Source organism: Chanodichthys erythropterus, chromosome 23 (genome assembly GCF_024489055.1).
Source record: "Chanodichthys erythropterus isolate Z2021 chromosome 23, ASM2448905v1, whole genome shotgun sequence".
Classification (NCBI taxonomy): Eukaryota; Metazoa; Chordata; class Actinopteri; order Cypriniformes; family Xenocyprididae; genus Chanodichthys; species Chanodichthys erythropterus.
This window is the reverse complement of record NC_090243.1, coordinates 23149993-23172166: the sequence shown is the minus strand read 5'-3', so window position 1 is coordinate 23172166 and position 22174 is coordinate 23149993. Positions and strand designations below refer to the sequence as shown.

General features: G+C 42.8%; 1 protein-coding gene across 1 annotated transcript in view; it reads left to right on the top strand.

The window, feature by feature from the left end:
• The window catches only part of LOC137013463 (cadherin-7-like), a 98467-nt gene extending 76758 nt beyond the window's left edge, over window positions 1-21709 (top strand). The window contains exons 8-10 of the mRNA XM_067377236.1: window positions 1565-1682; window positions 4339-4590; window positions 21198-21709. Of these exons, the coding sequence (XP_067233337.1) occupies window positions 1565-1682; window positions 4339-4590; window positions 21198-21709 (882 nt within the window). The remainder of the gene's footprint in view (window positions 1-1564; window positions 1683-4338; window positions 4591-21197) is intronic.
• The last annotated feature ends 465 nt before the right edge of the window (window positions 21710-22174 follow it).

The window sequence follows — 22174 nt, the reverse complement described above, 5'->3', positions numbered from 1 at the left end:
CAATAGTATTTAACAATTAGTTCAAACTTTGACCTGTGGAGGGCAGTAATACGCTTAGCAGTGTCTACACAGCTGGAATTCAAATAGAGAAGAAGAAGAGAGCTAGTTAAAGATGAGCATTTCTGGTTGAAACTCAGAAAATGAGCGATGGTTTCACTAGATAAGACTCTTATTTCTCTTCTGGGATCGTGTTGAACAATTTGAAGCTGCAGTCAAACGAATTATGACCTTCGACTGTTTGGTGCCCATTGAAGTCCACTATAAGGAGAAAAATCCTGGAATGTTTTCATCAAAAGCTTTAATTTCTTTTCGACTGAAGAAAGAAAGACATGGACATCTTGGATGACATGGGAGTGAGTAAATTGTCAGGAAAAGTTTATTTAAAAGTGGACTAATCCTTTAAAGGTGCCCAAGAACGTTCTTTCACAAGATGTAATATAAGTCTAAGGTGTCTCCTGAATGTGTCTGTGAAGTTTCAGCTCAAAATACCCCATGGATTTTTTTTAATTAATTTTTTTAACTGCCTATTTTGGGGCATCATTAACAATGCACTGATTTACACTCGGCGCCGCCCCTTTAAGACGCATGCTTCCTGCCACACGAGCTGTCGACTATATTACAGTGCATTTACAAAGTTCACACAGCTAATATAACTCTCAAATGGATCTTTACAAGATGTTCGTCATGCATGCTGCATGCATGCTTCGAATTATGTGAGTAAAGTATTTATTTGGATGTTAAAAGTTTTATTCTGAGTGAATTTAGCATAGCATAACGGCTAATGCTACACTGTTGGAGAGATTTATAAAGAATGAAGTTGTGTTTATGAATTATACAGACTGCAAGTGTTTAATAATGAAAATAATGACGGCTCTTGTCTCCGTGAATACAGTAAGAAACGATGGTAACTTTAACCACATTTAACAGTACACTAGCAACATGCTAACGAAACTTTTAGAAAGACAATTTACAAATATCACTAAAAATATCATGATATCATGGATCATGTCAGTTATTATTGCTCCATCTGCCATTTTTCGCTGTTGTTCTTGCTTACCTAGTCTGATGATTCGGCTGTGTGCAGCTCAAGACGATAACTGGCTGCCCTTGTCTAATGCCTTTTATAATGTTGGGAACATCATGGGCTGGCATTATGCAAATATTGGCGCGTACACCGTACGTAACAGTCGGTGTTATGTTGAGATTCGCCTGTTCTTCGGAGGTCGTTTAAACAAATAAGATTTATATAAGAAGGAGGAAACAATGGCGTTTGAGACTCCTTTAAACATAGTTGTTTGTACACTCAGCAGTGAGTTATGGAGAAGTCATCAAATATGCTTATCTATATGCCAATAAAAATGTCTACATAGAATTACTGTAATTAAATTGATGTGCAAGATTACATTATAATTTGATTTTCAGAAACCTGAAAACAACATTAAGTTTCTTAGTTGTTTTTTTAACATAAATAATAAATATATTAATTTAAATGCTCAACCTTGGAATGTGGCAACCCCGCTGTAGATTTGACAAGCTCTTTTTGTCTTCTTGTGGCTGGTGATAGGTAATTCAGACGATCAGTGCTGTGGATAAAGACGAGCCTCCCAGCGGCCATCCTTTCTATTTCTCTCTCGCTTTCTCTGCTGCCAATAATAACAACTTCACCCTCAGAGATAATAAAGGTAAATTCTGCAAACCCCAAGAGAGAATTGCAGGTATGCAGCACTGTAGCATTTGTGAGCATTAAATGAAATATTTTAAATGTTTTCATGCTACAGGTGAAGTGTGAAGTGGTGTTTGTTTGACAAAATGAAACTATTTGCAATTTTGTTTGCTTGCACAGAAAATAAAAAAATAAATATTTAATACAGATTTATATGAACTGTGTTTTAGTTCATACCTTAAATATCAACACATTTTTAATCCATTCTAGATTTTACAGTTCAGATTTCTTTCTTGTATATATTTACTGTAATCTGCAGTCAGATAATGTATGAAACTTTAGTTAATTTAAGAACTGAGGCCAATTTAATGTAATGCTGAATCTCTTTTTGCAGCCCTACCAACATGCCTGCTAATAACAAAGCCAAATTAGATTTTGAGTAATTATTTGAAAAGTGTATTTGCCACTCTTTTCTGTGTAAGTACAATCACATCCATAGAAAAGAAAATGGAAGCTTTAAAGCTGTTTAAAATGCAAAACACTATAAATGTTTGCTAAAAATATCATAAAAGTAATCCATACAACTTGTGTCATATTTCACATTTTCTGTAGCCAAGAGAGCATAGGAGAATATGATCTGTAATTATAGGAACAAACGAGGGCCTAATCATAAACCATGGAAATCAAAACTAAACAGATCAGGGAAACAGGAACATAAGGAAACTGAACAGAATATCAAAATAAGAGCCCACAAAACTGAACATAACCATGAAATGCTGTAACTTTATCAGCGAGATAATTAAATTAACTCTGTAATTGGAGAAATCCGTAGACAAATCTGGATCTACCTATGGAAAAGATTCATTGGAATATAACACATATGAATGTTTTATGATATTTTATGGTGCCTTCAAAGCTTGACACTCCAAGTCCTCAATCATTTTAATTATATGGAAGAGTCTGGCGAGGATATTCAGTCTATTGATGGTGAAGTTAGATAAACAGGTGCTAAAAGATGCTTTTGGCATCTGTATAGTGGAGTGAGAATGTCTTATGATTGCTTATATGTGAAGTTAATAAACGTAATTTCGGGAGGAGTACGCCCATCTAATCTTCCAATTAATACCAAGGTATAAAACCAGCATCTTACCTCTTCCTGTAGTTAGTTCTTTTGGCATCCCTCCTCCTCCCCTTCTCCTCCTTTTGTACTTATTTTGCCTGTTATAGGGGGGCAATCTGAGCTCGAGTAGTATATTCTTTCCGAGCTCCTCTATAGCAGACAGCAAGCCAAATCTGTTTACTACTTAAGCTAAGATTATATGGGCACACAAACTCGTGAAACTATATTGGCAAAAGTATTGGGACACCCCTCCAAATCATTGAATTCAGGTGCTCCAATCACTTCCATGACCACAGGTGTATAAATCAATGCATGCAGACTGCTTCTACAAACATCAGTGAATTCAAGCGTGGTACTGTGATAGGTTGCCACCTGTGCAAAAAGTCCATTCGTGAAATTTCCTCACTACTAAATATTCCACAGTCAACTGTTAGTGGTATCATAACAAAGTGGAAGCAATTGAGAACAACAGCAACTCAGCCATGAAGTGGTAGGACACGTAAAATCACAGTGCGCAGAAATCGCCAACTTTCTGCCCGTCAATTTCTACAGACCTCCAAACTTCATGTGGCCTTCAGATTAGCTCAAGAAGAGTGTGTAGAGATCTTCATGGAATGGGTTTCCATGGCCGAGCAGCTGCATCCAAGCCTTACATCACCATGTGCAATGCAAAGCGTGGGATGCAGTGGTGTAAAGCACACCGTCACTGGACTCTAGAGCAGTGGAGACGTGTTCTCTGGAGTGACCAATCACGCTTCTCTGTCTGGCGACCGATGGACGAGTCTGGGTTTGGCGGTTCCAGGAGAACGGTACTTGCCTGACTGCATTGTGCCGAGTGTAAAGTTTGGTGGAGGGGGATTATGGTGTGGGGTTGTTGTTCAGGGGTTGGGCTTGAACCCTTAGTTCCAGTGAAAGGAACTCTTAATGCTTCAGCATACCAAGACATTTTGGACAATTTCATGCTCCTAACTTTGTGGGAACAGTTTGGGGATGATCCCTTCCTGCTCCAACATGACTGCGCACCAGTGCACAAAGCAAGATCCATAAAGACATGGATGAGCGAGTTTGGTGTGGAGAACCTTGACTGGCCTGACCAGTTCTCGCCAACATCACTGCCTGACCTCACAAATGGGCTTCTAGAAGAATGGTCAAAAATTACCATAAACACACTCCTAAACATTGTGGAAAGCCTTCCCAGAAGGGTTGAAGCTGTTATAGCTGCAAAGGGTGGGCCAAGTCCATATTAAACCCTACGGATTAATGAATGGGATGTCATTAAAGTTCATGTGCACGTAAAGGCAGGCATCCCAAAACTTTTGGCAATATAATGTATTTTGTATATACATATTCTCATCTCTTTCACGTGAAGTGATTGTGTTTTCCCATCTTCCAACTCTTCATCCATCCATCCTTTCATTCAGAGGTTCATTTAACTCTCAATCCTCGGTTTGGTGTCAAGTGACCAGTCTTGATCCAGTCTAACACTTCTGACATGTTAATGAGTCTATCAGCTAATTTCACATTCTTACCCTTGACATTTGCCTGTCCCTCTCAGATAACACCGCATCAGTGCTGACCAAGCGTACTGGTTTTCATCGACAAGAGCAGTCACTGTACCTGTTACCAGTGCTGATTGTGGACAGCGGCAGTCCAGCCTTGAGCAGCACTAACACGCTTTCCGTGCGGGTGTGTGACTGTGATATGGATGGGGTTCCTCGGGCGTGTGGCGCTGTGGCCTTCTCCCTCCCCGCAGGTCTCAGCACTGGAGCTGTGCTTTCTGTACTGGGCTGCATCATCATACTGCTGGGTAAGACTGTGATAGCACAACAGCAAGCAGTGTTTCAGCTCTGTTGTCTTCTCCTGTGGTGTTGATTGCACTGCTTTCTCTCTGTATAGAAAGTTTTCACACATGTGTATTATAGAGCTAGGATGGAAGGCAAACAATCTTATTGTTTTAGAAGTCTTAAAGTACACTACCAGTCAAAAGTTTGCAAACTCCTACTATAATACTACAATACTATTTACTATTTTTTTTTTTTTTTACATTTTAGAATAAAAGACATCAAAACTATGAAATAACACAAATTTATAGTGTAGCAATTATGTAGTGACCAATAAATTAATAAATCCAAAAGTACCTTCTATCAAAGTAACCAGCCTTTGTATAATAATAACTTATACAGTAGAGTTTCCATGCTGAGTTCTTGTTGGCTTCATTTCCTTTTTCATCTACTAAATAAATAACAGAGTGTCTATTTACACTAATTGTAAATAGCCTGTCTTGGAGTTATTTACACTAACTCCGCCCACCAGTGTCTGGTTGAGCCACACAAGATTAAATAAGACACGCAGTTTTTGACTCAGACTCGATGTCTGCAGTAGTGTAGGCTGTAGGGAGTATGGCACACTGAAGTATCTTTTGAAGTAATTGACACAAGTTCAAATACGCCTTTGCTAAATTCGCTCTTCTCCCTTTTCCTATTAGATTGGAAAGGCATTTATTTTCAAAAAAGAAGAAGAAAATATTTGAAAAGTGGAAATAAAGTGCCTAATGAGTGTTTAATAATAAAGTGTTTATCGGATAGGGGTAGATGTAAGGAGGGCTTTATTGTCTCAATAAGGTGGTATCCATTTAATAATTTTAATAAATATAGTCATTTACACTCTGTTATTATTGCATCCTGTTAATGTACAACTGAGGTGCAGATAGTATTTGTAAGTATATTTTATAGTCTTACAACTATTTGCATTTATTGCAAACAGCTGCTACTTTTATATAGTGTAAATAGAATATTTAGCACTATTTTTACTTAAGATCATAAGAAACACATTCAGTCAAGTGCGTCATAACTTTTGTCTGCTAGTGCGTAGCCCTCAGCAGTTTGTCCACTTCAGAGTTTGGTAGCCCTAGTTTCTTGTGTTGTATGTAAAAGAAGAACCTTCTGCAAAATTACTGTTGCATTAAAAAACAAACACACAAACGAACAACAACAACAAAAAAACATATGAGAGGGTAAATAATGATAAAAACGTATTTTTTGGGTGACCTGTTTTTTAATGTCTGCAGTCTTCCCTCAGTAACTGCTCATTGTTCAACTGTGCCCTGAGCCTGATGGATCATTTGCAAACTTAATTACATAAATTCCTCAGTATATATATATATATAAAAAAGGACCATGGATGCAAATAAAGATGACAAGGAAATCCTCAAGTTCAATGGAAAGGGAGAAATTAAAAAAAAAGGACTTTAATGAAGGTAATAATTAACTCTACAAAGAGAACTGATGTGTACAGTTAAAGTTAGACCATAGTTTTTATCTCCATAGTCTCCATACTTGATCTCATATGTGCTATTATGTATCTCAAACCTTCGACCTGCTCAAGCCTGTATGAATGCATCACATTCCTGCTTCACAGATTCCACTAAAAATCACAGTGAAATATTGCTTTTACTGAGCAATATTTCACTATCCCTGCTGGAACATTGATGGATGGTGCATCATTAGGCATTTGCTGGTTGACATTTGGTTGTAGATTATTTTCGGTTGTAATATATGAGAGGGGATGTGGCAAAATGAGTGAGATATCATGGAATGTTTCTATAAAGAAAATCCATAAGAGATGTCTAATTATTCACTAATGTCTCTAAAGTGCAATTAGATGGTCATTTCCACTGAGAATAAAAGGTTCAAAAATTATCATGGATATTTATGCTTTAGCACTGTTTGAATTTCCTTTACATGTCAATCAAACCATCTCTCCCTGTGTGCGTGGGTTGATCTTGATCAGAATCAGATGTGGAACAAACTTCATGTTGCAAGTCAAAACTCTGTACTTGTTCCTGATGCTGGAGTTCTTCTGAAGTCTGTCCAGAGAATGAGCTATTTAAACAGAACTCGTCAAAGTAAACATTCTTCTTCCATTTCTCCCGTTGTCAGAAGTACATCAGAAACTGAATGGGAAGCCATATACTGTATGCAGTGTAGACATCGTCAGTGATTATAATGGGTACTATTTGCTGTTGATGCTCGTGTCTGGTGTTGACAGCTGTAAGCCATTACGTAACTGATCGCCAGTGGACAGGGCTTATTGTGCGATAATTTAAAACTATTTGGCGCAAACAGACTGAATCACACTGTTAATGACTGAATGTAATTGTTAAATAACAGTTTAACAAGTGATATAATAATGTATCATTACGGAAGTTCACAATCTCAACTGTTAAAACATGAAAGAAGGAATAAGTGAATTTGAGTTTAATGTGGGTATATTATCAGTAATAAGGTAATCATTAAAAAAATAATTATATATATATAATTTATTATCAAGATGAAGGCCTTAATACTAATGTTGTCCATCAGAGGAAGCCACAGGATAGCAAATCCTTTAAGACCTCAGTTTTAAAGACTGTGAAAATAGTTAAATAAATTGACTTGTGTTAACAAAATGCATATAAATTCATTATAGTTTCATAAAGTTATAAGTGAATGTAATAAGTTGTAAGTTCATAAATAAAGTTCATAAATGTAATACGTTTGCAAAAACTGTGGTCTCCAAAATACTTATAAACCATTATTTGGACCCACTTTATATTAAGTGGCCTTAAACACTGTGTACTTACATTTAAATTAATCATTTGTCACAATGCACTTATAAGTACAATGTAAAAACATGTATGTACACAATATTTTAAAAACACCTGCATGTAATTACATCTGTAATTAATATCTGTAATAACATTTATAATTACACTGTTGACCCATCCCTTAACCCTTACCCCTACCCTTAAACCTAACCATACCACCAAAGCTTTCCCTAACCTTACCCGTATCCCACCTCAATAGCAGAAAAGTGTTTTGCAATTCAATATGAACCCAATAAGTACATTGTACTTAGTTTTTGATTTAAGTACATAGTAGTTAAGGCCACTTAATATAAAGTGGGACCCATTATTTTATTTTATTTGTTTTTTAATATTTGTTGAGTTTCCAGACATTACTGAATGAATGTCCAGTTGAAGAAGAGACACTATATTATTTGTCTATTATAATATAATACATATAATAACCCTTCTATAAAGACACACTTAAACGCTTATGTTTTATTTGAAAAGAGACATGTCCATTGTATAACTATATCATCTACACAAGCCATTGTGCTTGGACGCCGATGATCGCCTTAAGTTAAACTGCATTGTTTAATTTACTTTCTGTGTCATTGCCCACAATGCTTCGGTGACAGGACTTTGAAATACCAAACAGGGAAAACAATAAAAGGCATGACTTGCATCGCATCAAACTAGCCAACTCAATCCAAGCTTCATGATCTTTATTCATTTGAGTGCATTGTGAAAGGACTTTTTGTGAAGATAAAACCAAATTTACTGTCATCTCTGAAGAGATTGCACCTAGCTGAAAGTCAAGAACAGTCCAGTCACATGAGGCCAAAATATGTAAAAACAATATTGATTTGCTAAAATCAAAAGTGAGAGAGTCTGGGGCGCAGTGCTCTGTGTCCCGAGGACAATCTGAAAAAAGCCAAACCGAGTTCACCGCACACACAAAACGAATGTTACAGTTTTGAAAACACATCGAATTCGTGCTGTGTGTAAAGACATGCCAAGGAATATGACGAGTTCATCAAAGCTAAAGAGGAGGCTGCTTCAGCTAAAAAAGCTAAATGCCAAACAAAGGCTAACGTGACTCCGTCTATCACGTAAGCATTTGCCACCACCAGAAAAGTCAAATCCGACAGCACAAAAGCTTGAGATATTACTCAGAAAATAATGGAGTTTATGGCACTTGATGATCAACCATTCTCAGTAGTGGAAGATACAGGATTTTAGCGACTGGTAAGACACCTTGAGCCTCGCTATACTTTACCAAGTCGCCGTCATTTCGCAGAAGTCTGCTTACCGGAGATATATGACCGTGTGGCAGATCATGTTCACGAGCTTCTTCATAACGACTCCGCGATAAGCTTCACCACAGATATTTGGTCTTCAGATGTGAGCCCAACAAGTATGCTTAGTCTCACTGCTCAATGGATCGATTGTGATTTTAAACTTAACAAAGTCTTGCTCAAGAATTTACCGGTTGTGTCCGCTGCTGACGTTATCCCCCTGTTTGAGACTCTAAAAAGGTTACTGAGCAAAGAAGCCGACAGTGACCAAGGAGTTAAAACAACAACAACAACAAAAAAAAAACATTACTAGAGGCAGTACAAAAACACTTCAGGAACATCACTTCCAAACTACTGTATTGCTATGGCCATTGATTTGCACTATAAAGAACTATAAAAAACTATGAAAAACTATAAGAACTAAAAACTATAAAAGTTTTTTGATGCTGACATGAAATGCCAAAGGCACGATATGCTAGTTGCGAAGGTAAAGACACCCTGGAGACAGATATGTGCAGAATCTAGAAGATACGTTTCTATCTAAAGATATGTAATATTCAATATAATAGGCCACTGAATAATTCAGAAATCTATTTTTAATCCTTATAAAAACACGTAGGCCTAATAGTTCTTATGTTATGCTTTATTTTTTAGATATCGTACAACAACAAAAGAAGGCTTGCATAGACCCAAGTGAATCAACAACAGCATATCTCTCTCTGCCATGTTCAACAAAATTGTTCAAGAAACCGGGACTGTGACAGAGAGTGCGAGTGTGTCAATGCAAGTTGCAAGTTATCTTGCGTACTGGGCTGTTAATCAAAGCCGTCTGCCTGTGTTTGCACAAGTTGCGAGAAAATACTTGTCTGTGCCTTGTACGAGCGTAGATAGCAAAATGACCTTTAGCTCTGCATCAAATGTAATGAACGAGAAAAGAAATCGACTAAGCAGTGAGAAAGCAGAGATGCTTTTATTTATGAAGAAGAATTTACCCATTACTCTTAAATAAGGGAATTGAATAATGAGTGATTGGGAGCCTAGGTTAGAGCCTAATGTTAATATAATTTAAGAGCATTCAAAAAAGTTAAAAAATTACCAGTTTGATGTTCAACTGTAAAGCAGAAATGCTTGTTTGAGAAGCTTTACACTTATTTAAGGAAAATGCTTTGTGGACAGAACATGATGCTTTTTTTTAAAGTTTATATCATAAGAGTTAATATCATCAAAAAAGTTTATATTAGGCTATATATTATCAGTTTGATATTCAATGATAAAGTAAGAATGGTTTTGTTTGTGGTGAGTGAATATGAATTAATAACATTCAGTGAGTTGAGAAATATTAATTTAATCATCAGACTTTAGTTAATGTGTTAAATGTTATAAAATGTTATCAAATTAAATGTTAATTTGGGTAATGTGATTTTTGTTTACGAGACCAGTTACTGTGAGACAACTTGTTAAAATGGAGAGAATAAAGTTTTTATTTGCATTTCTTTCAGAATTGTGGAATTAATTATTTATAATTTAAAAAAGGCATAAAAGGCAGAACCACCAAACCATCGGTATCGGTATCGGCCGATATCACTCGGAAAAATCGGCTATCGGTATCGGCTGAATTTAGTATCGGTGCATCTCTATGCAAAAGTCTTAGGCAACCATTAGATGTTGTTTTAGCAATGGTGTAATGACCATATCTAATTATCTCTTTTATCTATATTGAAGTAGCCTTCTTCTCTGGCTAACTTGAAGGGGTGGTGCCACAGCACCCCCTATTGACCGTCCTGGTCATATGCAAACTAATTTGTCAGTGTGAAGTCACAGATCCCATAATATTCAAACAAACAATTTTTGCAGCTTGGTTAAAGAAATGCTTTGTTTTCTAATGAGAAGGATGTTTCATGCTAGGTACAAAGACCTCTTATATGACAAAAGATCAAGGAAAATTGGATTCATGATGACCCTTTTAAAGCCGGCATACACAATACAACTTCTGCTGTTGTACAAGCTCACAGGCCTTTTTCTTTACGTGGAAGCTTGTTAATGCGACTTGCATTGTGTGAAATGAATAACGAGCCGAGCTGAGTATGTACAAGCACCTCCCAACCTCTTAAACATTTTGAAACATGTTAAAAAAAAATGTGGGGATTCGGACAGATATTGACCAGTGTATACAGGGCTCTACAGTGCAACCATTTCAGTCCATTTGCGACTAAAAATAACTGCGTGCGACTGTGGAAAAATATTTAGGCGCACCGGTGCGAGTGACCCGATCGATTCTCATTAACAGATCTTTAATGCAATCAGAATGTAACAATGTTTGATGAACCACGCCCCTCCTGCCACATACCCCCACCACCCGACTCATACACCCCCCCCAAGGATACCAACGGGTGATCAGCGCGTTGCACATAAAAGCACACACATTTGGTGAAATATTGATGGATACTTATATATTTATATCAGTTTTCTATACTGAGAAGTAATATTTATTGTCATCATTATGAGTGCTGGATACTGTGTTTTTAATTCATACTTGCAGGCGGAGGGCAAGATGTATGTATGTATTGCCTCTGAATGCTACATATGCCGCTGCCAATCATTACTTAATATAATGATATCATCCAGATAGGCAGCAGCATACGCAGCATGGGGCCGTAACACCCGGTCCATCAGCCGCTGAAAGGTAGCCGGTGCCCCAAGCAGCCCAAACGGAAGTGTAACAAATTGGTGTAATCCAAACGGCGTCGTGAAAGCTATTTTTTCTCGGGATAATGGAGACAAGGGCATCTGCCAATAACCCCTTGTTAAGTCCAATGTCGGATAAAAACGAGCCGTACCAAGCCGGTCAAGCAATTCATCAACCCATGGCATTGGATATGCGTCGAATTTCAACACAGCTTTCACCTTGCGATAATCCACACAGAACCGCACCGAGCCGTCCGTCTTAGGAAACAAAACTATCGGGCTCGCCCAGTTACTGTTGGATTTTTCTATTACTCCCATTTCAAGCATCGCCCCTAATTCTTCCTGAACTACTTTTTTCTTGTGTTCAGGTAAGCGATATGGCCGGCCTCGAACCACCACGCCCGGCTCTGTCTTGATATGGTGCTGAATGAGATTTGTATGGCCAGGTAGGGGAGAAAACATGTCAGCAAACTCTGCCTGTAATTTGGTTAAATCAATGAGCTGTGAGGGTGAGAGATGATCTCCTCCTGGGGCCAGTGCGAGAGATTGTTGTTTTATATTCGCCTCTGGCCCAAGATCATCCTCTCTGCTAATCACTGTCGCTAGCATCACTGATTCTCCCTCATTCCATTTTTTAAGGAGATTGAGGTGATAAATTTGACGTGCTCCCCTCCTATCCGAGCGTATTACCTCATAATCGAGCTCTCCAACTTGCCGTGTGACCTCAAACGGTCCTTGCCACTTTGCAAGTAATTTTGAACTTGATGTTGGGAGCAATACAAGCACTTTCTCTCCCGGTGCAAATTTACGCAAATTGGTTCCCTTGTTATACAGCTGGCTCTGTTTGTCCTGGGCCTGTAACAAATTCTCAGTAGAGAGCCGCCCTAAAGTGTGGAGTGTTGTTCTCAGGTCCAGCACATACTGAATTTCGTGTTTTGATTGAGAAGGTCTGTCCTCCCAAGCTTCCCTTATGATGTCTAACACCCCCCTGGGCTGACGACCATAAAGTAACTCGAAGGGGGAAAACCCTGTGGAGGCTTGCGGGACCTCTCGCAAAGCGAACAACAGGGGTTCCAACCATCTGTCCCAATTTTTGGCGTCTTCCTGTACGAATTTACGAATCATTGTTTTAAGCGTGTGATAAAACGTTCGACCAGCCTGTCTGTTTGTGGGTGAAAGACACTGGTACGAATCGATTTAATGCCCAATAATTCGTAAGGTTCGCGTAACGTCCGTGACATAAACGCCGTGCCCTGATCAGTGAGGATTTCCTTGGGAATCCCCACTCGGGATATTAAAGCAAACAGTGCGTCAGCAACCCTCTTAGTGAAAACAGGGCACCTATCCACAAAATTATCCGGGTCCCCGCAACACCAGCAGGCCGGCCCAGACCTCCCCGCCGTTCCCGTGGCAGCAAGTGGGCCAAGTGGTTGACGTGGAGAGAGCGGAGAAACAGGAGCGGGGTCCAACCCGGCCGATGACTCTTGGAGCCGAAAAGGGAACCGGGCCATTCCCGCCCCGCCCCCGGGGTGGGGCAGGATGCGACATGGGGCGGTGGCACTGGACACACTCGGCCGTTCTTCGTGGGAGCTGAGTGATGAACTGCTCCAGTACCACTCAATCGATGATTCCCTCCATGTCGCTTCCCTCAGCCAGCAGCCATTTGCGGCAGGAGTCCCATCACGGGCCATCACGAAGGGACTTGCTTAGCTCCAGAGACCGGAAGCGCTGGCGGTGTTGTTCAGGGCTCCGACCGACCCGGATGATGGCCCTCTTCCGGTCGTCAAAGACTAGGAGATTCTGGACCGGAAGCTGCTGTACCGCAACCTGGGACTCCCCGGAGAGCAGCGGGACCAGGCGCATGGGCCACTGGTCCCTCGGCCACTCGCAGACTTCTGCCGTCTTCTCAAATAAATCGAGGAATACCTCCGGGTCATCCGCAGGGCCCATTTTTTTGAGAGGCAGGTGGGCTGGCACAGCTTGATGTTCCGTGGCTTCCATCTAGCTCCGGAACCTCTCGCGGTCCTCCTGCTGGGCTTGTATGATCGCGTGGAACCTCCTCTCCTGGTCTTGGCGCAAGTCCAGCAGGGCCTGATGTTGATCCTGTTGTAGGACCGCGAGGGACTGGATTAACTTGCATGGCGGCGGCCTCCGTCTTCCTTCCCGGGTTTCAGCACCAGTGTAACAATGTTCGATGTAAGGAAGGAAGAGGACAGGGTCGGTTTGACTTCTGACTGCTTTTATTATAATTCAAAACAACAACAAAAAGGTGTGCAGACAGGCACAGTGCGGTCAAAAAGGCATAAACAATAAACTCCGTTGTCATCCGGTAGTGCAGCAGTCAGTAGTCCTTCTCTCTCTCACACGCTCCTGCTTCTCCTGGCATTAAATACTCTCTCCACGCCAATTACTGAAACAAGAGAGAGGTTTTCGTTATTTGCGCTTAACCCACTCACGCACCGCGGCTCTCCTACCTCTCTCTCCCACTGCAGACTCCGCTGAACCACAACCCTCCTGCCACAACAGTTGTTTCGTACTGCAGTCGGCCTCTTTTCATACCTTCATTCAAAGACTTTGCTTCAGTCAGCAGAACAAGTGCAAAAGACGTGTGTGAAGGACTACCCTTCAAAGATTGTATAAAGATGAAACAAGACCATCTCATGCTGCAGATGTTTCAGAAAAATTTACTGGAAATACTACATTTAAATGATCATAATACTACATTTAAATGATCATAAGCAAGGTTGGAAATTAATGGGGGCTTGGGGCAAAAATGCTTCCAAAAATAATAATAAAAAAAAAACCCTCACTGTTATGAATGCCTGTGCACATACTATCACTTTTGAAGTAGCAGCAGTTGTTTGAATGGTGGGTGGATTCATTATAAATCTTAATGAAAAACAACAACAACAAAACAGTACAAGACAAAGTCGCTTAAATATGCACGTTTACATTTCACTTTGCAATCAAATTTTCATCCGTCGTCTTGTCATTCAGAAAAGTGACTCGCAACATTGAGATGTACCGCCACCTACTGGCGGGTTTATTTTCATATTTACACTTTACATAGACTGTTTTTACTTAAATATCCAACTTTTAAAGTTTCATTTTTACATATTTCTAAATTCAAAACAATGATATTTGTCAATGATGTTGTCCCACCTCGACTATTTAAGGAGGTTTTTCCCACTATAGGACCACCTGTTGTTGCAGTTATTAATAGTAGTCTGACCTCGGGTGTGGTTCCTGAAATCTTAAAACATGCAGTAGTTCAACCTCTGCTTAAAAAAACCTGCTCTAGATCCGTCAGTTCTTGCTAATTTCAGGCCTATTTCTAAATTGCCTTTCCTTTCAAAAATCCTGGAGAAGATTGTGTACAGTCAATTATTGGCCTTTCTGGAAGAACATAAGATATTAGAGGTTTTTCAATCGGGCTTTAAAACCTTGCACAGCACAGAAACTGCTCTTTAAAGAGTTTTTAACAACATCTTTTTAGCTACTGACTCTGGTGACTGTGTTATCCTTGTGCTTTTAGATCTAACCGCTGCATTTGACACAGTTGATCATGAAATATTGATTTCACGTTTAAGGCAGTGGGTTAGGGTTGTTACAGATCCCTTGTTTCCCTGGACTCCATTTCCCAGAATCCTCCTGTTCTCCACACCTGCACTCACTTCCCTCGTCAGCTCCTCATCGTCACTCATCACCTGCACCTGGACTCTATTGTCAGCACTCCCCATATATTGCACTCACTCCCTTCACTCCTCGTCCGTTCTCTGTTTTGTTAAGATGTATGTTTGGTGTTCCCTGCTTTCTGTTGAATAAACATATCATTCGTATTGTGGAAATCCGTATCAGCCTCATCTCTACCAGCATCCGTAACAGAAGAACGGACCTTAAACGACCGGATTTTCCACAAAAAAAAAAATGGAGACTTCCACCAGCTCCCTGGCTCCTGCTCCTCCAACGCCTCTCACTCATCTGACAACCGGCGATCGCCTCATCGGGCTCCTACAGGTGGGTCGTTCGCTGGAGAGGTATGTGGAGGAGTTCGTGGAGCTTGCTTTCTTGTCTGACTGGCCTGATGCTCAGTTGATCTCCTTGTTTTTGGATGGATTGGATGACGACACTATCCGTTTTGATGAACCTGTTTTTTGTTTCTCCTTAAGCGATACTATCAATTTAATTTTGTGGTTGAATGGCTCCAAATTCTTAGTAGAAGAGGTTCAGGATCAGTGTTGTCGTCCGGTCCATCCAGAAACACGGTTGGCCGGGCCAGTCAGTCAACCTCCGGCTTCCTCCGCATACCCCTCCAGCGAACTCCCTGCCTGCCCCAGGCTGGACCCATATTCCGCTACTGGGCCCAGTAAGCGGAGGAGGAGGAAGAAAGCCGCTCCAGTGTCTCCAGAGCCCGCTCCAATGTCTCCAGAGCCCGCTCCAGTATCTCCAGAGCCCGCTCCAGTATCTCCAGAGCCCGCTCCAGTATCTCCAGAGCCCGCTCCAGTGTCTCCAGAGCCCGCTCCAGTGTCTCCAGAGCCCGCTCCAGTGTCTCCAGAGCCCGCTCCAGTGTCTCCAGAGCCCGCTCCAGTATCTCCAGAGCCCGCTCCAGTATCTCCAGAGCCCGCTCCAGTATCTCCAGAGCCCGCTCCAGTATCTCCAGAGCCCGCTCCAGTATCTCCAGATCCAGCTCCAGTATCCCCAGAGCCAGCTCCAGTATCCCCAGAGCCAGCTCCAGTATCTCCAGAGCCAGCTCCAGTATCTCCAGAGCCAGCTCCAGTCCCCACAGAGCCAGCTCCAGTGCCTGTGGGGATTTTAATTGTATATGAGGGGATGGATAGTACCCATCTTCCAGCCTCACACAAGCCGCCCAGTCATGCGGCCTGGCTTATAGACTTTTGGGCCGAGCCAAGTTCTCCAGTCTCCGCCGCCGAGCAAAGTTCTCCAGTCTCCGCCGCCGAGCAAAGTTCTCCAGTCTCCGCCGCCGAGCAAAGTTCTCCAGTCTCCGCCGCCGAGCAAAGTTCTCCAGTCTCCGCCGCCGAGCAAAGTTCTCCAGTCTCCGCCGCCGAGCAAAGTTCTCCAGTCTCCGCCGCCGAGCAAAGTTCTCCAGTCTCCGCCGCCGAGCAAAGTTCTCCAGTCTCCGCCGCCGAGCAAAGTTCTCCAGTCTCCGCCGCCGAGCAAAGTTCTCCAGTCTCCGCCGCCGAGCAAAGTTCTCCAGTCTCCGCCGCCGAGCAAAGTTCTCCAGTCTCCGCCGCCGAGCAAAGTTCTCCAGTCTCCGCCGCCGAGCAAAGTTCTCCAGTCTCCGCCGCCGAGCAAAGTTCTCCAGTCTCCGCCGCCGAGCAAAGTTCTCCAGTCTCCGCCGCCGAGCAAAGTTCTCCAGTCTCCGCCGCCGAGCAAAGTTCTCCAGTCTCCGCCGCCGAGCAAAGTTCTCCAGTCTCCGACGCCGCCGAGCAAAGTTCTCCAGTCTCCGACGCCTACGAGCCCTCAGCTCCAGCCGCCGCCTACGAGCCCTCAGCTCCAGCCGCCGCCTACGAGCCCTCAGCTCCAGCCGCCGCCTACGAGCCCTCAGCTCCAGCCGCCGCCTACGAGCCCTCAGCTCCAGCCGCCGCCTACGAGCCCTCAGCTCCAGCCGCCGCCTACGAGCCCTCAGCTCCAGCCGCCGCCTACGAGCCCTCAGCTCCAGCCGCCGCCTACGAGCCCTCAGCTCCAGCCGCCGCCTACGAGCCCTCAGCTCCAGCCGCCGCCTACGAGCCCTCAGCTCCAGCCGCCGCGTTAGAGCCCTCAGCTCCAGCCGCCGCCTACGAGCCCTCAGCTCCAGCCGCCGCCTACGAGCCCTCAGCTCCAGCCGCTCCAGCCGCCGCCGCCGAGCCAGCCGCCGCCGCCGAGCCAGCCGCTCCAGCCGCCGCCGCCGAGCCAGCCGCTCCAGCCGCCGCCGCCGAGCCAGCCGCTCCAGCCGCCGCCGCCGAGCCAGCCGCTCCAGCCGCCGCCGCCGAGCCAGCCGCTCCAGCCGCCGCCGCCGCCGAACCTACTGCTCCTATGAACTGTGTTTTTGAACCCTCCAGCCCAAAGACTGTTTTCCCTCCCTGCCTCCCTCTCCCACCTCCATCCAGTTATGTTTACACGGAACCTTCACCTCAAGCCCCCTCGCCCAGATCTCCACCTCGGACCTCTGGGCGATTACCTACACCCCGGCTCCAACCTCCCTCTGTTCCACCGTTACCCATCAGTCCACCAGCGTCACCAGTATCCATCCTGCCTCCACTCACACCTTGTGCACTCGTCAGCCTGCCCTTCCCTCTGGACTACACTCCTCCGTCTCCGCTCCGTCACTCCGTCCCTCAGTTTCAGTTGGCTTCCTCACTCCCCCCGGTGTTCTTTTTGTTGGCTGTCCTACTGCTTCTACTGCGGCCTTCTGGAGTCCCGGCTGCGCTTCGGTCGGCGGAGCCTTCGGTTCCGCCATCTCCCGCCGGTCCTTCAGCGCCGCCTGGGCTCAACGCCTCGAAGGCTTCGGCTCCTGACCCGCCATGGCTGCCCGCTGCACCTGACCCGCCATGGCTGCCCGCTGCACCTGACCCGCCATGGCTGCCCGCTGCACCTGACCCGCCATGTATGCCCGCTGCATGTCTGCCCGCTGCACCTGACCCGCCATGGCTGCCCGCTGCACCTGACCCGCCATGGCTGCCCACGGCCCCTGACCCTCCATGGCCGCCTTCGGCCCCTGACCCTCCATGGCAGCCTGCTGCACCTGACCCTCCATGGCTGCCTTCGGCCCCTGACCCTCCATGGCTGCCTTCGGCCCCTGACCCGCCATGGCTTTTGAGCCCGCCCTGGAGACCTCCACTCCAGTCTACTCATCCCCCTGCTCCGGTTTGAGGTCTCCAGGGCGCCCGCCCCCCTCCCGGTTGTTACATCTACGGCGCGAGGACGCGCCTACCGGGAGGGGGAGGTACTGTTACAGATCCCTTGTTTCCCTGGACTCCATTTCCCAGAATCCTCCTGTTCTCCACACCTGCACTCACTTCCCTCGTCAGCTCCTCATCGTCACTCATCACCTGCACCTGGACTCTATTGTCAGCACTCCCCATATATTGCACTCACTCCCTTCACTCCTCGTCCGTTCTCTGTTTTGTTAAGATGTATGTTTGGTGTTCCCTGCTTTCTGTTGAATAAACATATCATTCGTATTGTGGAAATCCGTATCAGCCTCATCTCTACCAGCATCCGTAACAAGGGTTAGGTTTTGTGTTAGTTTAGGTGACTCTGTATCCTCCTCTGCTCCTCTTTTGTGTGGGGTCCCACAGGGCTCAGTCCTCGGCCCCCTGCTTTTTTCTTTGTATTTGCTTCCACTTGGTTTCATACTTAGAAAGTATGGTATTTCGTTCCACTGTTATGCTGACGACAGTCAGATTTATGTACCTCTGAGAAAGAAATCTGAAAACCCTGTTGGACAACTACTCAATTGTCTCAAAGATATAAAGGCCTGGATGGCTCTGAACTTCTTAAATTTTAATGATAGAAAAAACAGAAGTGATGGTTTTTGGAGGGACCTCTGGGACCCCGCCTGTAGAGTTGGGCACTTTGGCTCCTTATATTAAATCTAGTGTCACAAATCTAGGAGTTAAAGTGGACCCTGAGCTTAAATTTAACAGTCAGATCACAGCTGTTGTCAAATCAGGCTTCTTTCATTTGAGGCAGCTTGCCAAAATAAAGCCAATCTTGTCAAGACAACACTTTGAAACTGTAGTCCATGCCTTTGTAACTACATGGCTGGACTACTGTAATTCTCTTTATGTGGGGGTTTGTGGGTCCTCCATCACTCGTCTCCAGAGGGTACAAAATGCAGCAGCACGTCTTTTAACAGGCACACGTAAACATGAGCACATTTCTCCTATCTTAGCTTCTCTGCATTGGTTGCCCATTCAATTTAGGATTCATTTTAAAATCCTGCTATTTGCTTTTAAATCACTACATGATCTTGCACCGCCATACCTTGCTGAGCTTCTTCGCCCTTATAAACCTGCTCGCTATCTCAGATCAGATGAACAGCTGTTTCTGACTGTGCCGAAAATGAAGCGTAAGCACGGAGGGGACCGTGCCTTTGCTGTGTGTGCCCCTAAATTATGGAATGCTCTGCCTTTGTATATTAGGCAGGCCACCTCTTTACCTGTTTTTAAAACCCTTCTCAAACCCATCTGTTTTCTTTGGCTTTTTATACCTAGCAAGTTGTAAGCAATTTTTATGTATTTATTTGACTTATTTTGTTATTTAAATGCTTTTATTGTGTGGTTATTACTTATGTTGTTTTTCTGTACAGCACTATGGTCAACCTTGGTTGTTGTAAAGTGCTTAATAAATAAAGTTGGTATGGTATGGTATGGTATGGTATATTTACCATTGAGCTGCATGAAGCAGTCTATGTAAATGTGTCTAAATAACCACTTCAGATGGAGCTTCTGTGTCACTTCTGCAGTGCAAAGATGTTTTTTTTTTTTGATGATTTCTTTTGATTGGTAACAGTCTCATTGGGTGTTATTGTTTTAACTGAATATGTTGTTTAACATTTAAAAATAAATTTTATATTTTAATTTAAGAAATTGACGAACTATGATGCATACATTTAATACGTTTAGAAAAAAAAAGTTCTTATAATGGTAAAAATGCCTCTGGAAATTATTTTAAAGGGGAAAATATCGCCCTGTAATGGGAAAGTTAATGTCTGTTATTGATCAGAAAGTGCTGCTAAATTTTTGACTTTGCTCCTAAATTTTTAGTGCTCCTAAAGAAAAATGTTAGCATAGAGCCTTGGAATAGGCTGTCCCCTATTGCCTATTGCCAAATCATACATAACCATGCCACATAGAGTAGATCTATGAATATTATTATAGCCCAGTGTATGTATGTATAGATAGATAGATAAAATACCAGTAAATAAAGCGCAATGTTTACAACGGTTATAAATACAACTATTGGCTATTTTAGTTCCCCTCACTTGACAACAAATCAATTTCAATTTAACAGTATTCAGAACAGAACAAGAATTAAAAATAAAGGTAGAAACGTCAAGCCAACACTAATTTATTTAAAGCGAAACTGAAACTGAAACAGAAACCGGTGTTGGGCTTGCATAGCCCTACCTCTCTCATTCGGCCTAAATCCAAAAGTTTTCCATATTTGCGATGTATTTGGATGCTAAACTGTTATTTATTATGTAAACTATAGGCTTTATACTTGACTCTCATTCTAATATCCACGTAAAACATCATCATTCACATGCGCAAATGCATAACACCACAGTGGGCCGGTGGTCATGCTGAACAGCACAGATTGTACTATTTTATATGTCCACTATCAAGTACCACTGTGCAGTATAGTCTTGCCATGTACCAGCTGCTTTCACACGATTATCAGGTTAACTGACTCATAACGTGTGAAGTGGGTTACAGCCTCCCGAATGTCCGAAGGGGCAGACACACTAGATTTTCAGCTCACAAAATTTCTTTGGACACTGCAACAGTTGTGATGTGATGTTACACTGGATCTGTGGTTGAATTTATGTTTTGTTTAAAGACATAAATATATATATATAAATATATATATATATATATATACATATATATATATATATATATATATATATATATATATATATGTATGTATATATGTTTTTGATTTATATTAAAAATTAGTGATTGGGATGTTCTTCAAAAAATCTTCCACAGAAAAAAGTCATATGGATTTGTATTGTATTAAATTGTACTAAATTGTATTAAATTTGTATTGGTGCAACCACTGAACCTTCATGTCCAACATGCATGTCTGTCTCTCCTCTAGTTTTGATGCTGCTGATCGTGGCAATGCAACGCAGACGAAAAGTGCCTCTTTTCCTTGAGGATGAGCGTGATGTGCGGGAGAACATTGTTCAGTATGATGATGAAGGAGGAGGTGAAGAAGATACAGAAGCTTTCGATATGGCTGCACTGCGTAATCTTAAAGTTATATGTGATTCAAAGGTCCAAAATGTCACTCCAGAAACACCCTCTGTCAACCCATACTCAGCTTCAGCTAGGACATCTTACAAAACACTTCCTGACAACATTGTCTTTCAAGAGTTTATCTGGGACAGACTGAAAGTAACTGATGCGGATCCCTCAGCACCACCGTACGATTCACTGCAGACCTATGCATTTGAGGGAAATGGCTCGGTGGCGGGGTCTCTAAGCTCGCTGGAATCACCCAGTTCAGATTCAGAGCAGAGTTATGACTACCTCAGCAACTGTGGGCCGCGCTTCAAAAAGCTGGCAGACTTGTACGGCAATCTTGAAGGAAGCAGTGTTTTCTCCTAGCCTTAAAGATCATGGTGAACTTTGGCCTATAAACATTCGACAACACAACAATTATTGTTCTACAGGTGTAAAGGCAATGTGTAAGGTCTGTATTTCTTTTGTTGGCTTTAACTGTTTTGTCGAATCACTCCAAGGAAACAAAGGTGTGGTACCAGGGTTTGATTTGGTAGGTGTACTGTAGTGTCCCTCCAATCTGGCCACTGCCCTGCATAGTTTAGTTTCAGCCTTAATCAAAGAAACCTGAGAAAGTTAATCAAGAGGTGCCTTCGAATTCATGCAGTGCTTGTTTAGACTGATCTGCATCTGACAGTATTTGATATGACACAACTTAAGCTGATTTCTGTAAAATTACATCTGGGTGAGTTTGATGAGGGTTTGAGTTAAACTCTGCAGGGCAGTGATCGTCCAGGGATGGATCTGAGGAACCTTGTGCACTGTATATAAGACTGTGTATAGAATACATTT